The 20,405-nt window shown below is 42.4% G+C and overlaps 1 protein-coding gene across 1 annotated transcript; it reads left to right on the top strand.

Annotated features, from left to right (window-relative positions):
• Positions 1 to 346: 346 nt before the first annotated feature.
• On the top strand, positions 347 to 20,357 carry LOC124006810 (serine/threonine-protein phosphatase 2A 55 kDa regulatory subunit B alpha isoform-like). The gene is made up of 10 exons (XM_046316975.1): positions 347 to 600; positions 13,369 to 13,446; positions 15,653 to 15,750; positions 15,921 to 16,086; positions 16,199 to 16,311; positions 16,436 to 16,613; positions 16,827 to 16,991; positions 17,200 to 17,369; positions 18,487 to 18,578; positions 18,675 to 20,357. Exons 1-10 carry the CDS (start codon positions 594 to 596, stop codon positions 18,952 to 18,954), a joined length of 1,347 nt encoding a protein of 448 aa, XP_046172931.1. The 5' UTR covers positions 347 to 593; the 3' UTR covers positions 18,955 to 20,357.
• Positions 20,358 to 20,405: the final 48 nt, after the last annotated feature.

The raw sequence follows: 20,405 nt of genomic DNA, 5'->3' as shown, positions 1-20,405 counted from the left end.
AGTTTCCAGGTTGTAGCAGCCGCAGAGAAGTTTTTGGTTATCAGAGATTTTAGTGCAGAATAACTACAGGGGGGTTTGAGAGAAGGGGTTGCAGCCTACCAGCCCTATGGCCTGGAGTAGGTTATGTTTGGGCCAAAGTAGTGGGAGGGGGTGGTGAGGATAGTGGTGTATCGGGTTAGATGGCGGTGCAATTTCCTTTTCTCGTGAACAAATGTGCTATGCACTTTCCAAACTGTGAACGGCAGCAATACGAAACATAGCGTCTAGTCTTCCCGAAAGCCCTGTACAAAGAAGAAGAAGAGTAACGTCAGAGTTGGGACGTCCCAAGGATCCCAGATAGCATGGACCATAGTGGAAAAAGACCAGACGCGGTAGCGCCATTTTGAACTGTTTGCGAATGGCTGGTGTTGGAAGGACTTGTCCGGGAGGGTGCGCGAGTGATTGAACAAGCCGGGAGAGGGAGGAAAGAAAGTCAAGCAGGAGGGTGGCCCGCAACGTCTGTCCCACTATATAGCGCCATCATTTGAGAAATACCGCTTGCACGAGTCCATACAAGCCCGGGAATCGAGCGCGCGGCTAGAATCCCACTCGCCATGGCAGGTAATGGTAGCTAACTGATAAGACACCTAGCTAGCTACCGGTGGTAATAACGGAACTGTAGCTAGCTAGAGAAGTCTAAATATAGCATTGCAATATAAATATGTATATATCTCTAGCTAGCTGATAACGTTAGCTAGGAAATATACTGGCGGTAATGACGTTATATATAAACAATACTGTGTTTAGACGTAACTGCAAGTCTAGCTAACTTAACTAACTGCTAAAGCTAACTAACGTAAGTAAGGTAACTCATGACATATCACTGGCCCTGAACCAATCATCATCACTGGGGTCCTAGCTCCACGTTCCTCTCGCACATAATAACTAGCTAATATGCATCGCTGTCATTTCAAGCTAACTGTTAGTATTATACTGTTGCGAGCCACAGTTATACCAAAGACTATACTTCCCGTTAATATTTTGGCTATGGTATATAATCTAGTTAACTGTCTAAGATGAGGTGAGTTAGCCATGCGACCAATTGTTAGTCAAGCTAGCTAGCTTGCTAAATTATCCATAATGTTATAGTACTATCACGTTAGCTAACTAGCTACTGGTAGCTTGCTAGGCCTGTGCGCAGCAAGCTAACCTAAACTTTGAGACACCGGTGGCATTTGTGAGTTTCCTCTGTCCTGCATTGTGGGATAGCAAAGCTACTGGTTAGTTCACGTTCTCGAACCACCATTTCTATATGATGTCTTGCAATGGAAGGCTATCTTAACACATTTAGCAGGTTCGCCAGTCGCCGCAGACTGACTGGCGAGTTGAGCGGGAGTCATGATGTGAAAGATTAGTGGATGAGGACTGGCTTCTTCTGAACAGCACCTTGCACATACCTGTACGATGTCCACCTTTAATGCCCCACCGCCATCATGGGATTAAGTCATGAGTCACAGTTGAGTTTTACAGCTGGATGTAATTCAACTGGATGTGGGATTTGATTTAATATTTACGTGTGCTTGCAAATGAAGATTATCAACACAATATAACTGCCATTTCCCTCAGGTGGATTGCTAGGTGTGATGATAAAGACCTGGCTGAAGTCAATCTAATGCAGAATGCATCTAGCTATGACTTAAATTATGCATGAGATTCAGTGTAGGCTGGGCAAACCCATTTTGGTGATTTCTGCAGTGGTGAACTGTGACTATAGGGCCTAGGCCATCAGAGGGACAAAAAAATAGCTTCACTTAATGTGCCCTACATATCTACTGTAGTTGGACCATTCTAGTTCTATTGAAGGAGGAGCAATAATTTTTGAATTAATCTAAAAGGCCTGGCCGTGCTTCGGGCTGCCGCACACACAAAGACCGAACCGGCATAGACACAATGTGACACACAGCATAGAATAATGCACTGTTTACACAACTCATGATAGCCAACACCACTATAACACTATCACCAAAAGGACAACTATGTTACATCAAAGGTGACAGACTAAGGGTGCTGAAAGAACTGACCTTAATACCTGTGCACTCTGGCACTGAAGGAGAGCTAATTTTGGTCAAACGCATAGACACGACTGATAGACAGGCTGCAGAAGTCACACACAGCTTCATATAATGTTAAAGAATAAGCAGCCCATTCACTCTAGTAGGCCCCATGAAGTCATAACAATACAAAAGCACAACTACTTCATGTCCAGAGTCATTAAAAATAGTTTTTGAACCACTCCACAAATTTCTTGTGGATGCGCCCCATCCAGACATCTGGAAATGCAAATGCACTACGCTAAATGCTAATAGCACTCGTTAAAACTCAAACGTTCATTAAAACACACATGCAGGGTACTGAATTAAAGCTACACTCGTTGTGAATCTAGCCAACAAGTCAGATTCTTAAAATGCTTTTCGGCGAGAAGCTAAAATGCTTTTCGGTGAGAAGCTATTATCTGATAGCATGCAACACCCCAAAATACCAGAAGGGGACGTAAACAAAATAATTAGCATAGCCGGTGCTACACAAAATGCAGAAATAAAATCTAAAACATTCATTACCTTTGACGATCTTCTTTGTTGGCACTCCTAGATGTCCCATAAACATCACTATTGGGTCTTTTTTTCGATTAAATCGGCCCATATATACCCTAACTATCGATCTATGAAGATTGTGTGATCCAGGAAAAAAGACCGTTTTATAACGCAACAACTTTTTTATTTTAAAAAAATGACGACGATAAACTTTCACAACACTTCAAAATACTTTTGTAATCCAACTTTATGTATTAGTAAATGTTAATAATCTATCAAATTGATCACGGGGCGATGTGTATTCAATAGCTCCACGTCTTCAAATCATGTACGGATATTTCTCATCCAAAACATCCTGTCGGAGACCGGAAGAAATGGGCTCTCTCTTACTCGTTTGACCAAGAAACAAAGCCCATGCAATTGACAAGACTGGTGACATCGTGTGGAAGCTGTAGGAATTGCAATCTAAGCCCCATGTAATTTGGTTTCCATTCAACAATACATGCAAGTGGCGCGTTGATATATTTTCCAGTTTTCAGTGATTAGATTTTCTTCTGCTTTTCGATGAAACGCAGGCTCTATTATAGTCACAGCCGTGATTTAACCAGTTTTAGTGTTTTCTATCCACACATACTAATCATATGCATATACTATATTCCTGGCACGAGTAGCAGGATGCTGAAATGTTGCGTGATTTTTAACAGAATATTCAAAAAAGTAGGGGGTAGTTTTGGCAAGTCTGTTAGGACATCTACTTTGTGCATGACAAGTCATTTTTCCAACAATTGTTTACAGACAGATTATTTCACTTATGATTCACTGTATCACAATTCCAGTGGGTCAGAAGTTTACATACACCTAGTTGACTGTGACTTAAAACAGCTTGGAAAATTCCAGAAAATGATTTCATGGCTTTGGGCTAATTAACTTGATTTGAGTCAATTGGAGGTGTACCTGTGGATGCACTTCAGGCCTACCTTCAAACTGTGCCTTTTTGCTTGAAATCATGGGAAAATCTAAAGAAATCAGCCAAGGCCTCAGAATTTTTTTTGTAGAACTCCATAAGTCCGGTACATCCTTGGAGCAATTTCCAAACGCCTGAAAGTATCATGTTCATCTTTACAAACAATAGTACACAAGTATAAACACCATGGGACCACGTAGCCGTCATACCGCTCAGGAAGGTGACGCGATCTGTGTCCTTGAGATGAATGTACTTCGGTGCAAATCAATCCCAGAACAACAGCAACGGACCTTGTGAAGATGCTGGAGGAAACGGGTACAAAAGTGTCTATACAGTAAAACGAGTCCTATATCGACATAACCTGAAAGGCCGCTGCACAAGGAAGAAGCCACTGCTCCAAAACCGCCATTAAAAAAAGGCAGACTACGGTTTGCAACTAAACATAGGGACTAAGATCATACTTTTTGGAGAAATGTCCTCTGGTCTAATGAAACAAAAATAGAACTGTTTGGCTATAATGACAATCGTTCTGTTTCGAGGAAAAAGGGGGATGCTTGCAAGCCGAAGGACACCATCCCAACCGTGAGGCACGGGGGTGGCAGCATCATGTTGTGGGGATGCTTTGCTGCAGGAGGGACTGGTGCACTTCACTAAATAGATGGTATCATGAGGGAGGGGGAAATTGTGTGGATATATTGAAGCATCTAAAGACATTAGTCAGGAAGTTAAAGCTTGGTTGCAAATGGGTCTTCCAAATGGACAATGACCCAAAGCATACTTCCAAAGTTGTGGCAAAATGGCTTAACTTCTTGAGTGTAGGGGGTAGTATTTTAGTTTTTGGCTAAAAACCGTACCCATTTGAAACTGCCTATTTCCCAGGCCCAGAAACTAGAATATGCATATAATTGTCAGATTCGTATAGAAAACACTCTAGTTTCCAAAACGGTCAAAATATTGTCTGTGAGTATAACAGAACTGATATTACAGGCGAAAACCTGAGGAAAATCAAAGGGGAAGTGCTGTTTTTCCTGAAAGCTCTCTGTTCCATTGGATGCCTTGCCTCCATTTAAAGGGATATCAACCAGATTCCTTTTCTTATGGCTTCCTCAAGCTGTGAACAGTCTTTAGGCATAGTTTCAGGCTTTTATTTAGAAAAATGAGCGAGAAAGAACCCATCGCGTCAGTTGATGGCTGGGTGCCAGCAGAGTTTTTCATGCGGAACAGCCATTTTCTCTCCCTCTCCTATGGAAGAAGATACATTCCAGTTGACATATTATCGATTATATATTGTAAAAACAACCTGAGGATTGATTATATAAAATTTTAAAAAGACATCTTTCTACGCACTTTACGGATACTATTTGACCGCTCGAGCCTGTGGATTTCTGAACATAACGCGCCAAACAAATTGAGGTATTTTGGATATAAAAATAATCTTTATGGAACGAAATGAACATCTGTGTAACTGGGAGTCTCGTGAGCGCAAACTTCCGAAGATCATCAAAGGTGAGCGATTTAATTTATTGCTTTTCTGAAATTCGTGACCAATCTACTTGGCTGCTAGATGTTTGTAATATTTTGTCTACTGAGAGAGATGTGCTTACATAAACACTTGGATATCTTTCGCCGAGAAGCTGGATTAACAACAAGCTATGGTGTGTTTTGCTATATTGCACTTGTGATTTCATGAAAATTAAATATTCAGCGGATGTTGATGAAAATGATCCCACTAATGGGGTAGGTGCGTCAAGTAGTTAAGGACAACAATGTCAAGCTATTGGAGTGGCCATCACAAAGCCCTGACCTCAATCACAGAAAATTTGTGGGCAGAATTGAAAAGGTGTGGGTGTGCAAGGAGCCCTACAAATCTGACTCAGTTACACCAGCTCTGTCAGGAGGATTGTGCCAAAATTCACCCAACTTATTGTGGGAAATTTGTGGAAGGCTACCCGAAATGTTTGACCCAAGTTAAACAATTTAATGGCAATGCTACCAAATAATAATTGAGTGTGTAAACTTCCTACCCACTTGGAATTTGATGAAATGTATAAAAGCTGAAATAAATCATTCTCTCCACTATTATTCTGATATTTCACATTCTTAAAATAAAGTAGTAATCCTAACTGACCTAAAACCTGATTTTTTTTTATTATTTTTTTTTAACGAGGATTAAATGTCAGGAATTGTGAACCCGAGTTTAAATGTATTTGGCTAAGGTGTTTGAACTTCCGACTTCAGAATCATAAAACACGGGACGAGATGTTAAAAACTGTCCATTGTGCCAATAGATGGAATGCACTCGCATGAGATTTGCCGTGATGTTGACAGAGTGGCATGGGAGGTTTATTTCTTAGACTGGGGTAAGATGTCAATTTTTGGGACACATCCTCAGTAGTGTGCCTTCGAATCAGTGGGTGTTTCGGCCTTTAATCACTAAACACCCTCATCAAAGGTGGCCAGCTAAAGGGTGATCAAGCCTTAGCTTGTGTCCCATGCCCAATTAAGATGTCCCACAGGACTGTGCAAGGCAGGGGCGTCCTCTTCTCTGAGCCAGCCATACAGCTGACCGCATACCTCATATGCCCTCCTCAAGTTGGAGGGATCTGAATTGAGTTCTCAGGTGGGGGTGAGGGGTCATGAAGTTATAGCCCAGCAAGGGTCCTTCCGTTTGATCCAGATCCACTGGCTACCTCTTTCAGCTGCTTGAGAAACTGCTCTGACGGTCTGCCGCAGAGCCTGTCCATGGATTCCAAGTTCTTTCAGCAACCTGATGATGGAAGAAGCCACGAATCCTCTGCATCCCACTTCAACTGGCCAGACTTTTGCATTCCAGCCACGCTGAGTTGCGTCTGCTGCCAACTCTGTGTAACGCAGTTTCTTACGTTCGTAGGCCTCTTCAACAGAGTTTTCCCACGGGACTGTGAGCTCTATGATGTACACAGCCTTTCGTGAAGGGGACCAGAGTACCATGTCTGGCCTAAGGTTGGTAGAAGCAATCTCAGGTGGAAAAATGAGTTGCTGGCCAATATCGACAAGCATCTTCCAGTCCCGGGCCATAGCTAGGTGTCCAGTTTCTGGCTTTGTAGGAAGATACTTGGGCCTTTTCTGTCCCTCCCGGATGAATGTTGTTGTTTTGACGGGATTGCTTGTTTTTGGAGGTAATGAATTGGTTGCACTCCTCTTGGTCTCAAGTGCTGCAGCCAGGCTCTTGAGGACCTGATTGTGCCTCCAGGTGTAGCGGCCTTGTGAGAGGCTGGTCTTGCAACCTGTCATTATATGCCTGAGAGTCGCTGGAGCTGGGCAGAGGGGGCAGGTCGAGTCCTCGCCATACCATTGATGTAGATTTTTTGGTGATGGAAGCACATCATAAACAGCTCTTATGATGAAGCTGATGTTGCTTGCCTCCATTTGCCAAAGCTCACTCCAGTTGATCTTTCTCCTCTCCAGGCCTTCCCACCGCGTCCATTGCCCTTGTTTAGCAAGAGAGACAGCCTTTGCACTTCTTGCAGTCTCCTCCTGTCTTCGCACCTCCTCGACCACCAGCTTCCTGCGTTCAGATGTTGTTGCCTTATGGAATGTTGGTTTGCTTGCTGCCAGGCCAAAGCCTGGCAAAGCTGATTTTTTTTTTTTTTTTTTTTTTTTAACGAGGATTAAATGTCAGGAATTGTGAACCCGAGTTTAAATGTATTTGGCTAAGGTGTTTGAACTTCCGACTTCAACTGTATATCATCAGACTAACCGGTGGTCTAAAGTTTAAATGCAACAATGTTTCAGCCATGCGTTGTTGAAACTACCACAACTCAAGAACCAACTCAAAATATTTTTACCTCACTGGTTTGATGACAACCTGCAGAACACAGTTGGCTACGTTTTGGAATGATACAGGTTCACCAAAACAGAAAGCTCACCACAACACTTTTTTTTCAATCGCTCATCAATTATCATGTTAAATTAAGTTGTGCGAGATGAAGTTGCGCATCCTGTTAAAATCAACACGGTAAAAAAACAATCTGGGAATACTGAGTACATCACTGGTTGATGGACAATTTCTAGAAGAGAGCTAGGCCGCATGGAAACTTGGAATAACCTATATATGGTTGGTTAGATGAGAACTTGTAGAAGGCTCATTTCTATATTATGAAATGGCAGATGTTGATTTTTGGGAGCCTGCCATCACGGAAAACGGAACCAATCACTTTTTCTGTTAACCTCAACAAATCACGACCCGTCTTAGGATATCAACCGTGACAACGGTTGTCTGCTTTTAAGTCGTAGTTTGACTGTCAAATCAGTGTATTGGTTGGTGGCCCAGCGCCTATTACAAAATCAATAGTACAAAACAAAATATGTTGATCTGTTTCAAGCAGCTGATCTTGTCATCGTCACCAATCTGAGGTAAAAAGGATGTGTAATTCGATTTGGTCAAAGCATCCACGTGTGTGTGATGTAGTAATACGTACAGTCCACATCATGGAAAGTAGAGCAACGTACATTAATTAGATATGCCAATATAATTCCGTTTTCATTTAGGATGGTAAATTAAGCAAATTCACACATTTTTGCAGTCACATATTTCTCTCTAGTTTAACCATTTTAGAAATAAATACAGTGGGGCAAAAAAGTATTGTCAGCCACCAATTGTGCAAGTTCTCCCACTTAAAAAGATGAGAGGCCTGTAATTTTCATCATAGGTACACTTCAACTATGACAGACAAAATGAGGGGGGGAAATCCAGAAAATCACATTGTTGGATTTTTAATGAATTTATTTGCAAATTATGGTGGATAATAAGTACTTGGTCACCTACAAACAAGCAAGATGTCTGGCTCTCACAGACCTGTAACTTCCTTTAAGAGGCTCCCCTATCCTCCACTCGTTACCTGTAGTAATGGCACCTGTTTGAACTTGTTATCAGCCTAAAAGACACCTGTTCACAACCTCAAACAGTCACACTCCAAACTCTACTATGGCCAAGACCAAAGAGCTGTCAAAGGACACCAGAAACAAAATTGTAGACCTGCACCAGGCTGGGAAGACCTGAATCTGCAATAGGTAAGCAGCTTGGTTTGAAGAAATCAACTGGGAGCAATTATTAGGAAATGGAAGACATACAAGACCACTGATAATCTCCCTCGATCTTGGGGGACCTATTGAATGACCTGCAGAGAGCTGGGGCCAAAGTAACAAAGTCTACCATCAGTAACACACTACGACGCCAGGGACTCAAATCCTGCAGTGCCAGACGTGTCCCCCTGCTTAAGCCAGTACATGTCCAGGCCCATCTGAAGTTTGCTAGAGAGCATTTGGATGATCCAGAAGAAGATTGGGAGAATGTCATATGGTCAGATGAAACCAAAATATAACTTTTTGGTAAAAACTCAACTCGTCGTGTATGGAGGACAAAGAATGCTGAGTTGCATCCAAAGAACACCATACCTACTGTGAAGCATGGGGTGGAAACATCATGCTTTGGGGCTGTTTTTCTGCAAAGTGACCAGGACGACTGATCCGTGTAAAGGAAAGAATGAATGGGGCCATGTATTGGGGCCAAGATTTTGAGTGAAAACCTCCTTCCATCTGCAAGGGCATTGAAGATGAAACGTGGCTGGGTCTTTCAGCATGACACACCTCCCGGGCAACAAAGGAGTGGATTCGTAAGAAGCATTTCAAGGTCCTGGAGTGGCCTAGCCAGTCTCCAGATCTCAACCCCATAGAAAATCTTTGGAGGGATTTGAAAGTCTGTGTTGCCAAGCAACAGCCCCAAAACATCACTGCTCTAGAGGAGATCTGCATGGTGGAATGGGCCAAAATACCAGCAACAGTGTGTGTGAACCTTGTGAAGACTTACAGAAAACGTTTGACTTCTGTCATTGCCAACAAAGGGTATATAACAAAGTATTGAGAAACTTGTTATTGACCAAATACTTATTTTCCACCATAATTTGCAAATAAATTCATTAAAAATCCTACAATGTGATTTTCTGGATAATTTTTTTTTTCTCATGTTGTCTGTCATCGTTGAAGTGTACCTATGATTAAAATTACAGGCCTCTCTCATATTTTTAAGTTGGAGAACTTGCACAATTGGTGGCTGACTAAATACTTTTTTGCCCCACTGTAAATCAATCCTCTTATGCACAATTTAACTGGGCACTCTAGAAGGTACTCCCCATAGTGACTGTGCAGCAGCCCATTCAATCAACTTCCCTATTCAGTGTGACAAAGTAGGCAGCGCTCTAAATATAGGCCTGTCTGCCTTCCAGCATGTATTGTAAGTTAGCCAGCTAAATATGCCTTTGCAATGCCTCTCTAATGATGGAATTAGGACTGGTCGATTTATATTGAATTCATTCGGGTTCATGTTTTGCGCAATATTCAAACTACCTGTATCACAAGAATAAAGGTTTTGTATTTTTTGTTTTTATGAGCGATTATGTCCTCTTGTTGTCTTTTTGGTCTCATCTCCTTCGCTCCATCTGTGCTGTGTGCACCTTCCCATTTACACCGGAGATCTGAATATAATGACGAGATACTCATGTCCACGCCCTAACAATCGGCGTCGTCGTCCCGAAGGCTGGCGACAAGCTTAGGTCCAAAATTAACGCATTGGGCTTATTTTGGACAGATTTTGGCAATAGTGAAACCTCTCGCTTTGCCTCTTCCTCTCTGTTTACACACACAGACACCAAGCCCCTGCCACTCACACCAACGAAGTTGAGAGATTTCTACTAACTCGCTATTTGCTTTTGAGGTTTGGTCCAACAGAATCAGTCATATTAACATCAAAGCACACTGATAAATTATTTTACTGAATTAGAGGAAGTTGACCTTTCTACGATACCTTTTTTATGTTCCAACTATGCAATTTGCTCTCTTAGACACTCCTGTTTTAGTAGGATCATTGAACATTGATTCTGTAAAATGAATGCTCAATTGATTGCGTGTTGCATTGTGTTACCATGTAGCGCTAGCATCATTTTAGCCAAAGATTTATACTGTCTAGTCTGTTTTATAAATGCAATGAGCACCCAACTCTATTTTATAAGGAATTATCAACTTGTTCTCATTCTTCAAAATAAAGTAAGCTATTTGATTTCAAAATTGGAACAAAGTGGAAAGGCTAACATCCTTTTCAGATGGACAGAAGGGTGTGTTCTTTTTTTCAAATAGCAAGTAGTTGGCAACTTGAAAAAACATTATCTGGCTATTCACTAGCATGTGGGATTGTGCTTGAAGTTGTTTGAAACCTGTGTTGATTTTCTATAATGCGTGCTACAAGAGGTTAGTAATTATTAGTGAAAATGCATAATGCATGGTTCTGGATAAATTTGTAACAAAAATGTCATTTTCATGGATAGACATGAGTGCCAGATCAGTCCTTACTGCAAAAAAGTTTATTTACCCTAATTTCACAAGCTCAATTCATTAGATTATTGCTGACTGTTTTGAAATGCAGTGTATTTGACCTTTTTAATTGTACAACAAAGCTTATTTTTTTCTTTTTGCCCATAAATTTGGAATAATCTAGATATGATTTCTAGGCCATCTCGCCCAGCCCTAGATGGAATAAGTTATTACTTATTGCCAAATGGCTCTATGGTGCTTGTATCACAATTTTCTGCAGAGGCAGATGACAACCTAATTTCAGAAAATAAACCAGTCCCATTGCCTTTTATCGATGGGACATTAGGCTTCCGCCTCTGCATTGAGAACCTCATTGTCATAACCGCTCCTGCAGTTATCACACACCCAACCAATCTACACCCCAAACGTATATTTGTATGGACAAATCTCACCAGTTTCATTGTGCAATGAAATAAATGTGTGGAAATGTACAACTCAACCTGTTTCATTGTGTAATGCCAGTTTTCAATCAAGTACCTGTCAGGACTAGTTATACTGTACCTGTATTAACCCAGCAAGAGAGAGAGATTTTGATATTGACAAATTTGAGGCTGGCTGTGCACATGTCTTTTTGGGGAAAGTTTTATATTTCTGATCTACAGTGCATTCGGAAAGTATTCAGACCCTTGACTTTTTCCACATTTTGTTACGTTACAGCAGTATTCTAAAATGGATTTTCATCAATCTACACACAATACCCCATAATGACAAAAACAGGTTTTTCGAAGAAAGAAAAAAATATTACAACTAAATACTAACTGCAATATCACATTTACATAAGTATTCAGACCCTTTACTCAGTACTTTGTTGAAACACCTTTGGCAGCAATTACAGCATCGAGTCTTCTTGGGTATGACACTACAAGCTTGGCACTGTTTGGGTTACTCCCATTCTTCTCTGCAGATCTTCTCAAGCTCTGTCAGGTTGGATGGGGTGGGTCGCTGCACAGCTATTTTCAGGTCTCTCCGGAGATGTTAAATCGGGTTCAAGTCCTGGCTCTGACTGGGCCACTCAAGGACATTCAGAGACTTGTCCCGAAGTCACTCCTGCATTGTCTTGGCTGTGTGCTTAGGGTTGTTGTCCTGTTGTAAGGTAAACCTTCACCCCAGTCTAAAGTACTGAGCACTATGGAGCAGGTTTTCATCGAGGATCTCTCAGTACTTTTGCTCCGTTCATCTTTCCCTCGATCATTACTAGTCTCCCAGTCCCTGCTGCTGAAAAACATCCCCGCAGCGTTATTCTGCCACCACCATGCTTCACTGTAGGGATGGTGCCAGGTTTCCTCTCAATGTGACCCTTGGCAGCCCAAAGAGTTCAATCTTGATTTCATCAGACCAGAGAATCTGGTTTCTCATGGTCTTGAGTTTTTTTAGGTGCCTATTGGCAAATCTATCTGTTACTGAGGAGTGGCTTCCGTCTGGCCACTTCTCCCCCGATTGCTCAGTTTGTCCGAGCAGCCAGCTCTAGGAAGAGTTGGTGGTTCCAAACTTCTTCCATTTGAGAATAATGGAGGCCACTGTGTTCTTGGGGACCTTCTATGCTGCAGAAGTTTTTTGGTACCTTTCCCCAGATCTGTGCCTCGACACAATCCTGTCTCGGAGCTCTACGGACAATTCCTTCGACCTCGTGGCTTGGTTTTTGCTCTGACATGCACTGCCAACTGGGACCTTAGGCAGATGTGTGCCTTTCCAAATCCTGTCCAATCAATTGAATTTACCACAGGTGGACTTCAATCAAGTTGTAGAAACATCTCAAGGATGATCAATGGAAACAGGATGCACCAGAGCTCAATTTCGAAGCTCATAGCAAAGGGTCTGAATAGTTATTTAAATAAGGTATTACTGTTTTTTTATACATACATACATACATACATACATACACATATACATACATACATACATTTCTAAAAAAACAAAAAAAAACAGTTTTTGCTTTGTCATTATGGGGTATTGTGTGTAGATTGAGGGGGGGAAAGATTTAAGGCTAATGTAACAATTGGAAAAAGGTCAAGGGGTTTGAATATTTTCCAAATGCGCTGTATTATAGAAATATCGTACTGTAGTATTCCCCCTGCTTTGACCTAGTGTATGTTGTTGGACCTTTTGACATTAACTGCTGTTGTTCTTGAGCTGTGCCTCAGTGCCTGCGAGTTGTATTGTCAATAGGCTGTGGAAGTACAGTCCTAGGCCATTGCTGTTAATTTCTACTGTATTGTCTGTCCATGAAGTATGTTATTAAAGACAAATTGGCTTATTGCACAAGATCAGACCAAGAGACATAATGACCTTCTGAGACTGTCTACACATTGTCTCACTGCAATGGTCAGGATACAGGCTCCCCCCTCTCTTCTAAACTCCTCTTCCTGTCAGATTTGTAACGTAAACCGTCATGCGATATCTTGCTCCGTAACTGTCATTCTGCCATTTCAGGAACTGGAGGTGGGAGCAATGATGTGCAGTGGTGCTTCTCACAGGTGAAGGGTGCCATTGATGATGACGTGGCCGAAGGTAAGAGCCCTTACTCGCATTGTACAGTACCACTGTTGCTATGACCAATAGCAGTACTTGTTGCAGAATCATCATGGAGTCCTAGTAGTTGATAATCATAGTAATTTATTGTAAACTATTGTGCTGGATAAATCCTAGTCAATGAGACACGCTCATCCACTTATCTTGCATTCCCTTGTTGTCACCCATGTCTCCTAATCTTCCTAAATATCACACTGCTATCCTTGCAAACAGTCTAACACTATGTGCAAGAGTGGCTGCGAAGTTGATTTCTGACAGTGGCTTGCTTGCTGCTTTCTCTTGTTTGCTTTTGTCCTGTGGCCTCTCATGCTGACAGTTTGTCTGAACATCCAGCAAAGGTGCACTGTATGCCGAGTTGCCAAGCAATTCTATCATCTCCTGCAAATCCTCAGATCTGCCAACCTGCACACGTTTCTCGTACCATGGCTGGAATTTGAGGTCCTATTACGAAAAATACGCAAATAATAGGCTTCGACTTGGCACATTTTTGTTTTTTGACAACAGTCTGAAGTTGGAACTGAGCCAATCAGAGTACTTTGGCGAGGAGAAATAAACTCTTAACTCTGCTCTGGCCTTCCTTGGGCCCACCCCCCGTTGTCATAGTATTATTTTCCTCCCCCATGCTGGATGGCAGCCCTCTACTTCGTCCCCGTTGACACCAATGATGTGTGAGGAAAATGGTAGTGAAAATGGACAAACTTTTAGCAATAAACATTTTCCAACATTGTATGTGTTAGTCAACCACTATTTTGTAGTTATGTGCTTATCACCTTTGGTAAGGCAGCATTATGACGAATGTAGTGAGCTACAGCATTTAGTAAACTAGTTTTTTGCCGGCACATGCTTTGATCCCCGCAACCATAGTAGGAGGAAGCGCATTGACTAGCAAGGAAGTGCGTGTTGTGGTAGTTCAGTGTGTGTTGCTACGTGGTAGAAAACAGACACGGCAGAGAGCTGTTACACTAATATCGCTCTTCAGAGAAAGTCATGTCAGGCTGTTAGATTAGTAGGCCTATAATAATCCGTTCTTGATCTGACCTCTTGATATAGCCATATGTTTTTTTCATTTTTGCCACGAAAAAAAAATATTGCAGTACTGGTATGTCACAGCCCTACTTGTATTTCGACTACCCCTAAATTTAACCTAGAAAAATGTGTCATTGAGACCAACTTAATTTAAGTTAGGATCAAACACTCTACTACGGTGTTGGCTACAGTGTTTGATATAATAGAAGACTCTAGGTTTTAGAAAATCGCAGTTATGGATTTTTGAAAAATGCTAAATGCTCGACCTCCCCCGTACCCAACCTCAGGGCTACATCACCACCACCCAATCCTAGAGAGAGACCTGATTTGTAGAATGAAACATATTTCTGGTTGGCTGCTGAAGAGCAGCAGATTACCAGGTGTCCGTAAGTCTATAGTCTACCATTCCTACTGAGCCAGTGTTCTGCCAACAACATTATTGGGCTAATAAAGGTGCATTTGTCTGTGATTTGAGCAGTGTGGGTGTCACACTCTGCTGCCAGGGGGTCCGCCTCTGGGCTGAAGTGGTAGGTCTGGATCCTAGATCAGTCTAAACCTGCACAGAAGGTGAACTGATTCACTGTGTGCACTGCTCATGGTCGTAGGTCAATCTCTTAAGGATTTAGTGTGTGTGTTAGACTGGCACTAGGCATATGTATGTGTGGTAAATGGGGGGGTGTCAGTCAGTGTATTGACAACGTGGCATTCAGCCTCCCCATCCTTACACGCGATACAAACACTCACCCACATACCCTCGGCCCCAGGGTGTTCAGCCCAGACAATGGCCTCCTGCTGCAATCTTTCTCGGCATTGTCTTTCTGCTCCAATAGGCAACAAAGCGTGTGTGTCAGCCTCTGTCTAAAAAGCCTCCATACTGCTGTTGGTGTAATGTGTGCTGCGGCCTGTAGAAACTAGGTTACCGATCATTGTGTGTATGCTTTGGATGCGTTCACATCCTCAGTAGAATACTATGTCCTGCCTCAACTCATCCAGGCCTAAGACTCTAGCTCCTAGACATCAGACAGACTCCCTAACTAATCCAATGCCTGTAATGCTGACATGCTACCTGCCCTTGCATGGATACAATGACCTGAAATTCCTTAAGTGTTGGATAGAAAATGATAGTGGCCTAATTTCTTGTTTTCCTGATGTTGTTCAGCCGACATCATATCTACTGTGGAGTTCAACCACTCAGGAGAGCTGCTAGCCACAGGAGACAAGGGCGGCAGGGTCGTCATCTTTCAGCAGGAAATGGAGGTATGGCTGCCTGTCTGGAAGTTTAGTTTGAATTCAAAATCTGCATTATTAATTCTAGTTACATTTGAATGAAAAGGAGGTGATGATGAAAACAAAAGCTAACATTTTCCAGCCTTTCCTCTGCCTTTCTCCATCCCTTACTCCATATCCTCTTTTCCTCCTCCTAACAGAATAAGAGTCAGCCACAGTGCCGCAGTGAGTACAACGTTTACAGCACTTTCCAGAGCCATGAGCCCGAGTTTGACTACTTGAAAAGTTTGGAGATTGAGGAGAAGATCAATAAAATCCGCTGGCTGCCCCAGAAGAACGCAGCTCAGTTCCTGTTGTCCACTAATGGTTAGTCAGTTACCTTCACCTACAAACAGCCAGTTCACTCTCTGGTGAACTTTTGTACGAGCTTTGTTTGGCTGTTAAATATATTTATCTACTGGTCTGTTCTGATTGGCAGACAAAACTATAAAGTTGTGGAAGATCAGTGAACGAGACAAGCGACTGGAGGGTTACAACCTGAAAGAGGAGGATGGACGCTGCATCGATCCCAACACTGTCACTGCACTTCGGGTACCTGCGTAGCTAGCTGATTACATGCCCGGGGCTATAGTATAGAGAGGCACTTGTCACTGTGTGGGTGTTGCCCAAACTCATAGACCCTCACCCGCTAACTCTTCCCTCCGTGCCCTTGCAGGTGCCCGTGTTTAGACCTATGGACCTTATGGTGGAGGCGAGCCCTCGAAGGGTGTTTGCCAACGCCCACACCTACCACATCAACTCCATCTCAATTAACAGTGACCATGAGACATATCTATCCGCAGACGACCTGCGCATCAACCTCTGGCACCAGGAGATCACTGACCGCAGCTTTAGTATCCTCAACCAGCTGTTAATTATGTGTGTGTGTGTGTGTGTGTGTGTGTGTGTGTGTGTGTGTGTGTGTGTGTGTGTGTGTGTGTGTGTGTGTGTGTGTGTGTGTGTGTGTGTGTGTGTGTGTGTGTGTGTGTGTGTGTGTGTGTGCCACCAGTTTATCCCGAATACCTTCTCAGTAGTTGTTAGTCCCCCTTGACTCTAGCCCCTCCAAGACATTGTGGATATAAAGCCAGTCAACATGGAGGAGCTGACAGAGGTGATCACAGCAGCTGAGTTCCATCCTAACCAGTGCAACACCTTTGTCTACAGCAGCAGTAAGGGCTCCATCCGCCTCTGTGACATGAGGGCATCAGCGCTATGTGACAAGCACTCCAAACGTGAGTACCTATGATCACCAGTCACTTAGAGGCTTCAGCATCAACCTCTATATTAGGGGCTTACACATTTGACCAATGGCTTGAATGAATTCACATCGCTGCTAAGGACAGATGTGGGAATATCTTGAAAAAGGCTAGCTAGCACAGCAACATGCACTTTACGCTAATAGCAGTTTATAAATTAATGTTACCTCATCTCCCCCTCCAGTGTTCGAGGAGCCAGAGGACCCCAGTAACCGCTCCTTCTTCTCTGAGATCATTTCATCCATCTCGGATGTCAAGTTCAGCCACAACGGACGCTACATGATGACCAGAGACTACCTGTCTGTCAAGATCTGGGACCTGAACATGGAGACCAGGCCTGTGGAGACGTTCCAGGTGAGACTGGTAGAGGGAGTGTGTGTGGGGTTTTGAGGTTGGGGAAAGTCAACAGACTTGGTAGTTTGTGTGCATGCATGACTGTAAGTCGCTTTGAATAAATCTGTCTGCTAAATGGCATGTTATAGTGTCAATAAAAAACACATATTTTGACCAGTGGGTAAAATATGTTAATTGTGTAGATAATTCTCTAAGAAAACCAATGGTCCAAACCTCACCCCTCTATAATAACCCAGTCAAAAATAAGGAAAATTGCACTGCATCGCGTCAGCTAGGCAGGATGCTGTGCAAGAATTAAGCTACCAGACAGGCTCACATTGAACTCATCTTTGTTCTCAAATCCGCATGACGTAAAACAATATTGAGGTAATATGGATATTGATTTTGAGACGTGACATGTAGCATTTTCATATGTTAGTATACACTTTTCATATTAATGTGAAGATTTCTCACAAAAACAAGCTTATCTCTGTGAAATGTCAACGAAGCACTGAAACATGTCAAATCCTCAAGTTGCTTCAAGAAATCTGCACCGCTCTGTCAGCAGAGCTCTGTGCTTTTTATCAGATGTATTAGGTTACAAAATCCAACTATGGATATACACTGTTAATGAAATGTTAGAGCGAGACCCCACTGAACAATTCAGAACATGAATAATCATATTTGTCTTGGTAAAAATGCATTTTATAACATAAGGAAGTGAAATTTTATCACCAAAGTGTGTTTTCACCCACTCTGGGCAGAGTGGGTTGACACCCGATATATTATTATATATGGTAGAATAATTATTTATTTATTTTTATCAGAGTGTAGGTTTTTATCAAGGACTGACCCACCTCATTTCCTTTATGCCGTTTCAGACAATGTCCACTAGAGGGTTCTCTAAGATTATGTTCTTGCCGGACTGCTGCACTATTGCACCTTGAAAAAATTAGAACCCAAACCATGAGTTTTACTTTGAACTTATTTAATGGTGTTGTAAGCCATTTCAATCATTTGAATTCAAATGACCCTCCTAAATACCCAGAGTTGACCCCTGTTGTGAACTCTGAGCTGAGGTTCGGGTATGTGACTCTATGTTGAAGACCTTTGACCTGTCTGTCTCCCTCCATGGCAGGTTCACGAGTACCTCAGGAGTAAGCTGTGCTCGCTCTATGAGAACGACTGCATCTTTGACAAGTTTGAGTGCTGCTGGAATGGAAACGACAGGTTAGCATTGCCAAGTTCTCATTGTATTCATAAATGACAATAACAAGCCCTAGGTTCTTCATTTCTTTTAATCCTCTCCCTCATTTCCCTCTACAGTGTGGTGATGACAGGCTCATACAACAACTTCTTCCGGATGTTTGACCGGGGCCAGCGGCGGGACGTGACCCTGGAGGCGTCCCGGGAGAGCAGTAAGCCACGGCAGGTCCTGAAGCCCCGCAAGGTGTGTGCCGGCGGGAAGCGGAAGAAGGACGAGATCAGTGTAGACAGCCTGGACTTCAACAAGAAAATCCTCCACACTGCCTGGCACCCCCAGGACAACATCATCGCGGTGGCAACCACCAACAACCTCTACATATTTCAGGACAAAGTGAACTAGATGTGCCCGTGAAGGCAGACATGACATCCACTACCTTCAGCCTCTAATTTTAGTCCAGGACAGTGATTGAGTGACAACAACATCGCAGTCAACAACAACAAAACCTGTCATTGGACAAAACAGACTATGCCATGTTTCCAGGTGTGGAGAACTGAAACCTCATTCTTGCCCACCATCAGCCTCTGTGGCACAGTGACGCGTCGCTCAACTTGTTATTGTTTCGGTGATGTTGTGTCAATCTGTGCGCCGCCCGCCCAGTATCGCCCCACCCAGCCCAGCCCCAGGGCAACATGGGTAAAGAGCACCATTTTATATGTATGTCTGACAAGCACACTTTTTTTTTTTTTTTTTGCTGATGGTTAGAAAAATCAAAACACCTAGAACCATCCCAAACCTGTTCAACTCCTCTCATTGTCTGGTGCCATAGTCATGGTTTTTTTATTAGTCAACTGCCAAGCTGTTTGTTTTTTGTTTTTAATTCAATTGCAAGAACTGGAGTTTTTATTTTTGTTTCGTCTTCATAATTGGAAAGGAAAAGGCGCAATGCTTGCTCACCGTTAAATGATTTGTTTTATTTAAGCAAGGTTAAAAGATTAATGTTTCGGCCTTCATCATATCACATTTCTTCACTTGTGCACACACAAACAATTCATGCATACACAAACCCAATAGGAATCAAACTCACACTTATTAAAGAGCCTAGCTGTCTCAAAGCTGTTGCTGCTGTTGGTGGACTGCTGCACCTCAGAGGAACACTTTAAAACATGTACTGAGAGCATGTATGTATGTATGTATGTATGTATGTATGTATGTATGTATGTATGTATGTATGTATGTATGTATGTATGTATGTATGTATGTATGTATGTATGTATGTATGTATGTATGTATGTATGTATGTATGTATGTAGTGTGACTGGTCCTTTCTGCACACACTACTAGATGCATAACCAGTCTGTCTGGCCCAGTGAGGACTCCTTGCTATTGCTGTGAGTGGACTTGGCTTGGGAGAGGATTGACTGAGTCTGGGAACCAGAGTTCTTGCTGTGTCTTGTTTTTTTTTTTTTTCCTGTTGACGGTTTTCTGTTGTCAAAAGTGCTATAGGTATCATACGTGATCTGTATCATTGTACTCTATTAGTATAACGCAAATGACATATTGAAACGTTATAGATGTGTGTAGCGTTTTAAGCCGGCATTTCATGAAGAACTGCCACCATAACAGTGGCTAGGTTCAAGGCAAATCCTGAATCTGAGTACCCATTACCATGATCTTGCTCGTCAAGCCTGTGTCTACACCAATGAGATTTGAAGGTTGAAATCATGATGTTTGACAATTACAAATACAATCCAACTGTTGTAAATCTACAATGACAGGAATAAAGTAAATACCTTTTTTTTTTACTAATGTGTCTCGCTCTGGTCATTACATTCTGCTTCAGAATAGACTGT

Source organism: Oncorhynchus gorbuscha, linkage group LG20 (assembly GCF_021184085.1).
Source record: "Oncorhynchus gorbuscha isolate QuinsamMale2020 ecotype Even-year linkage group LG20, OgorEven_v1.0, whole genome shotgun sequence".
Taxonomy (NCBI): domain Eukaryota; kingdom Metazoa; phylum Chordata; class Actinopteri; order Salmoniformes; family Salmonidae; genus Oncorhynchus; species Oncorhynchus gorbuscha.
Note: the sequence above shows the minus strand (reverse complement) of the source record. Positions and strands in the feature narration are given on the sequence as shown.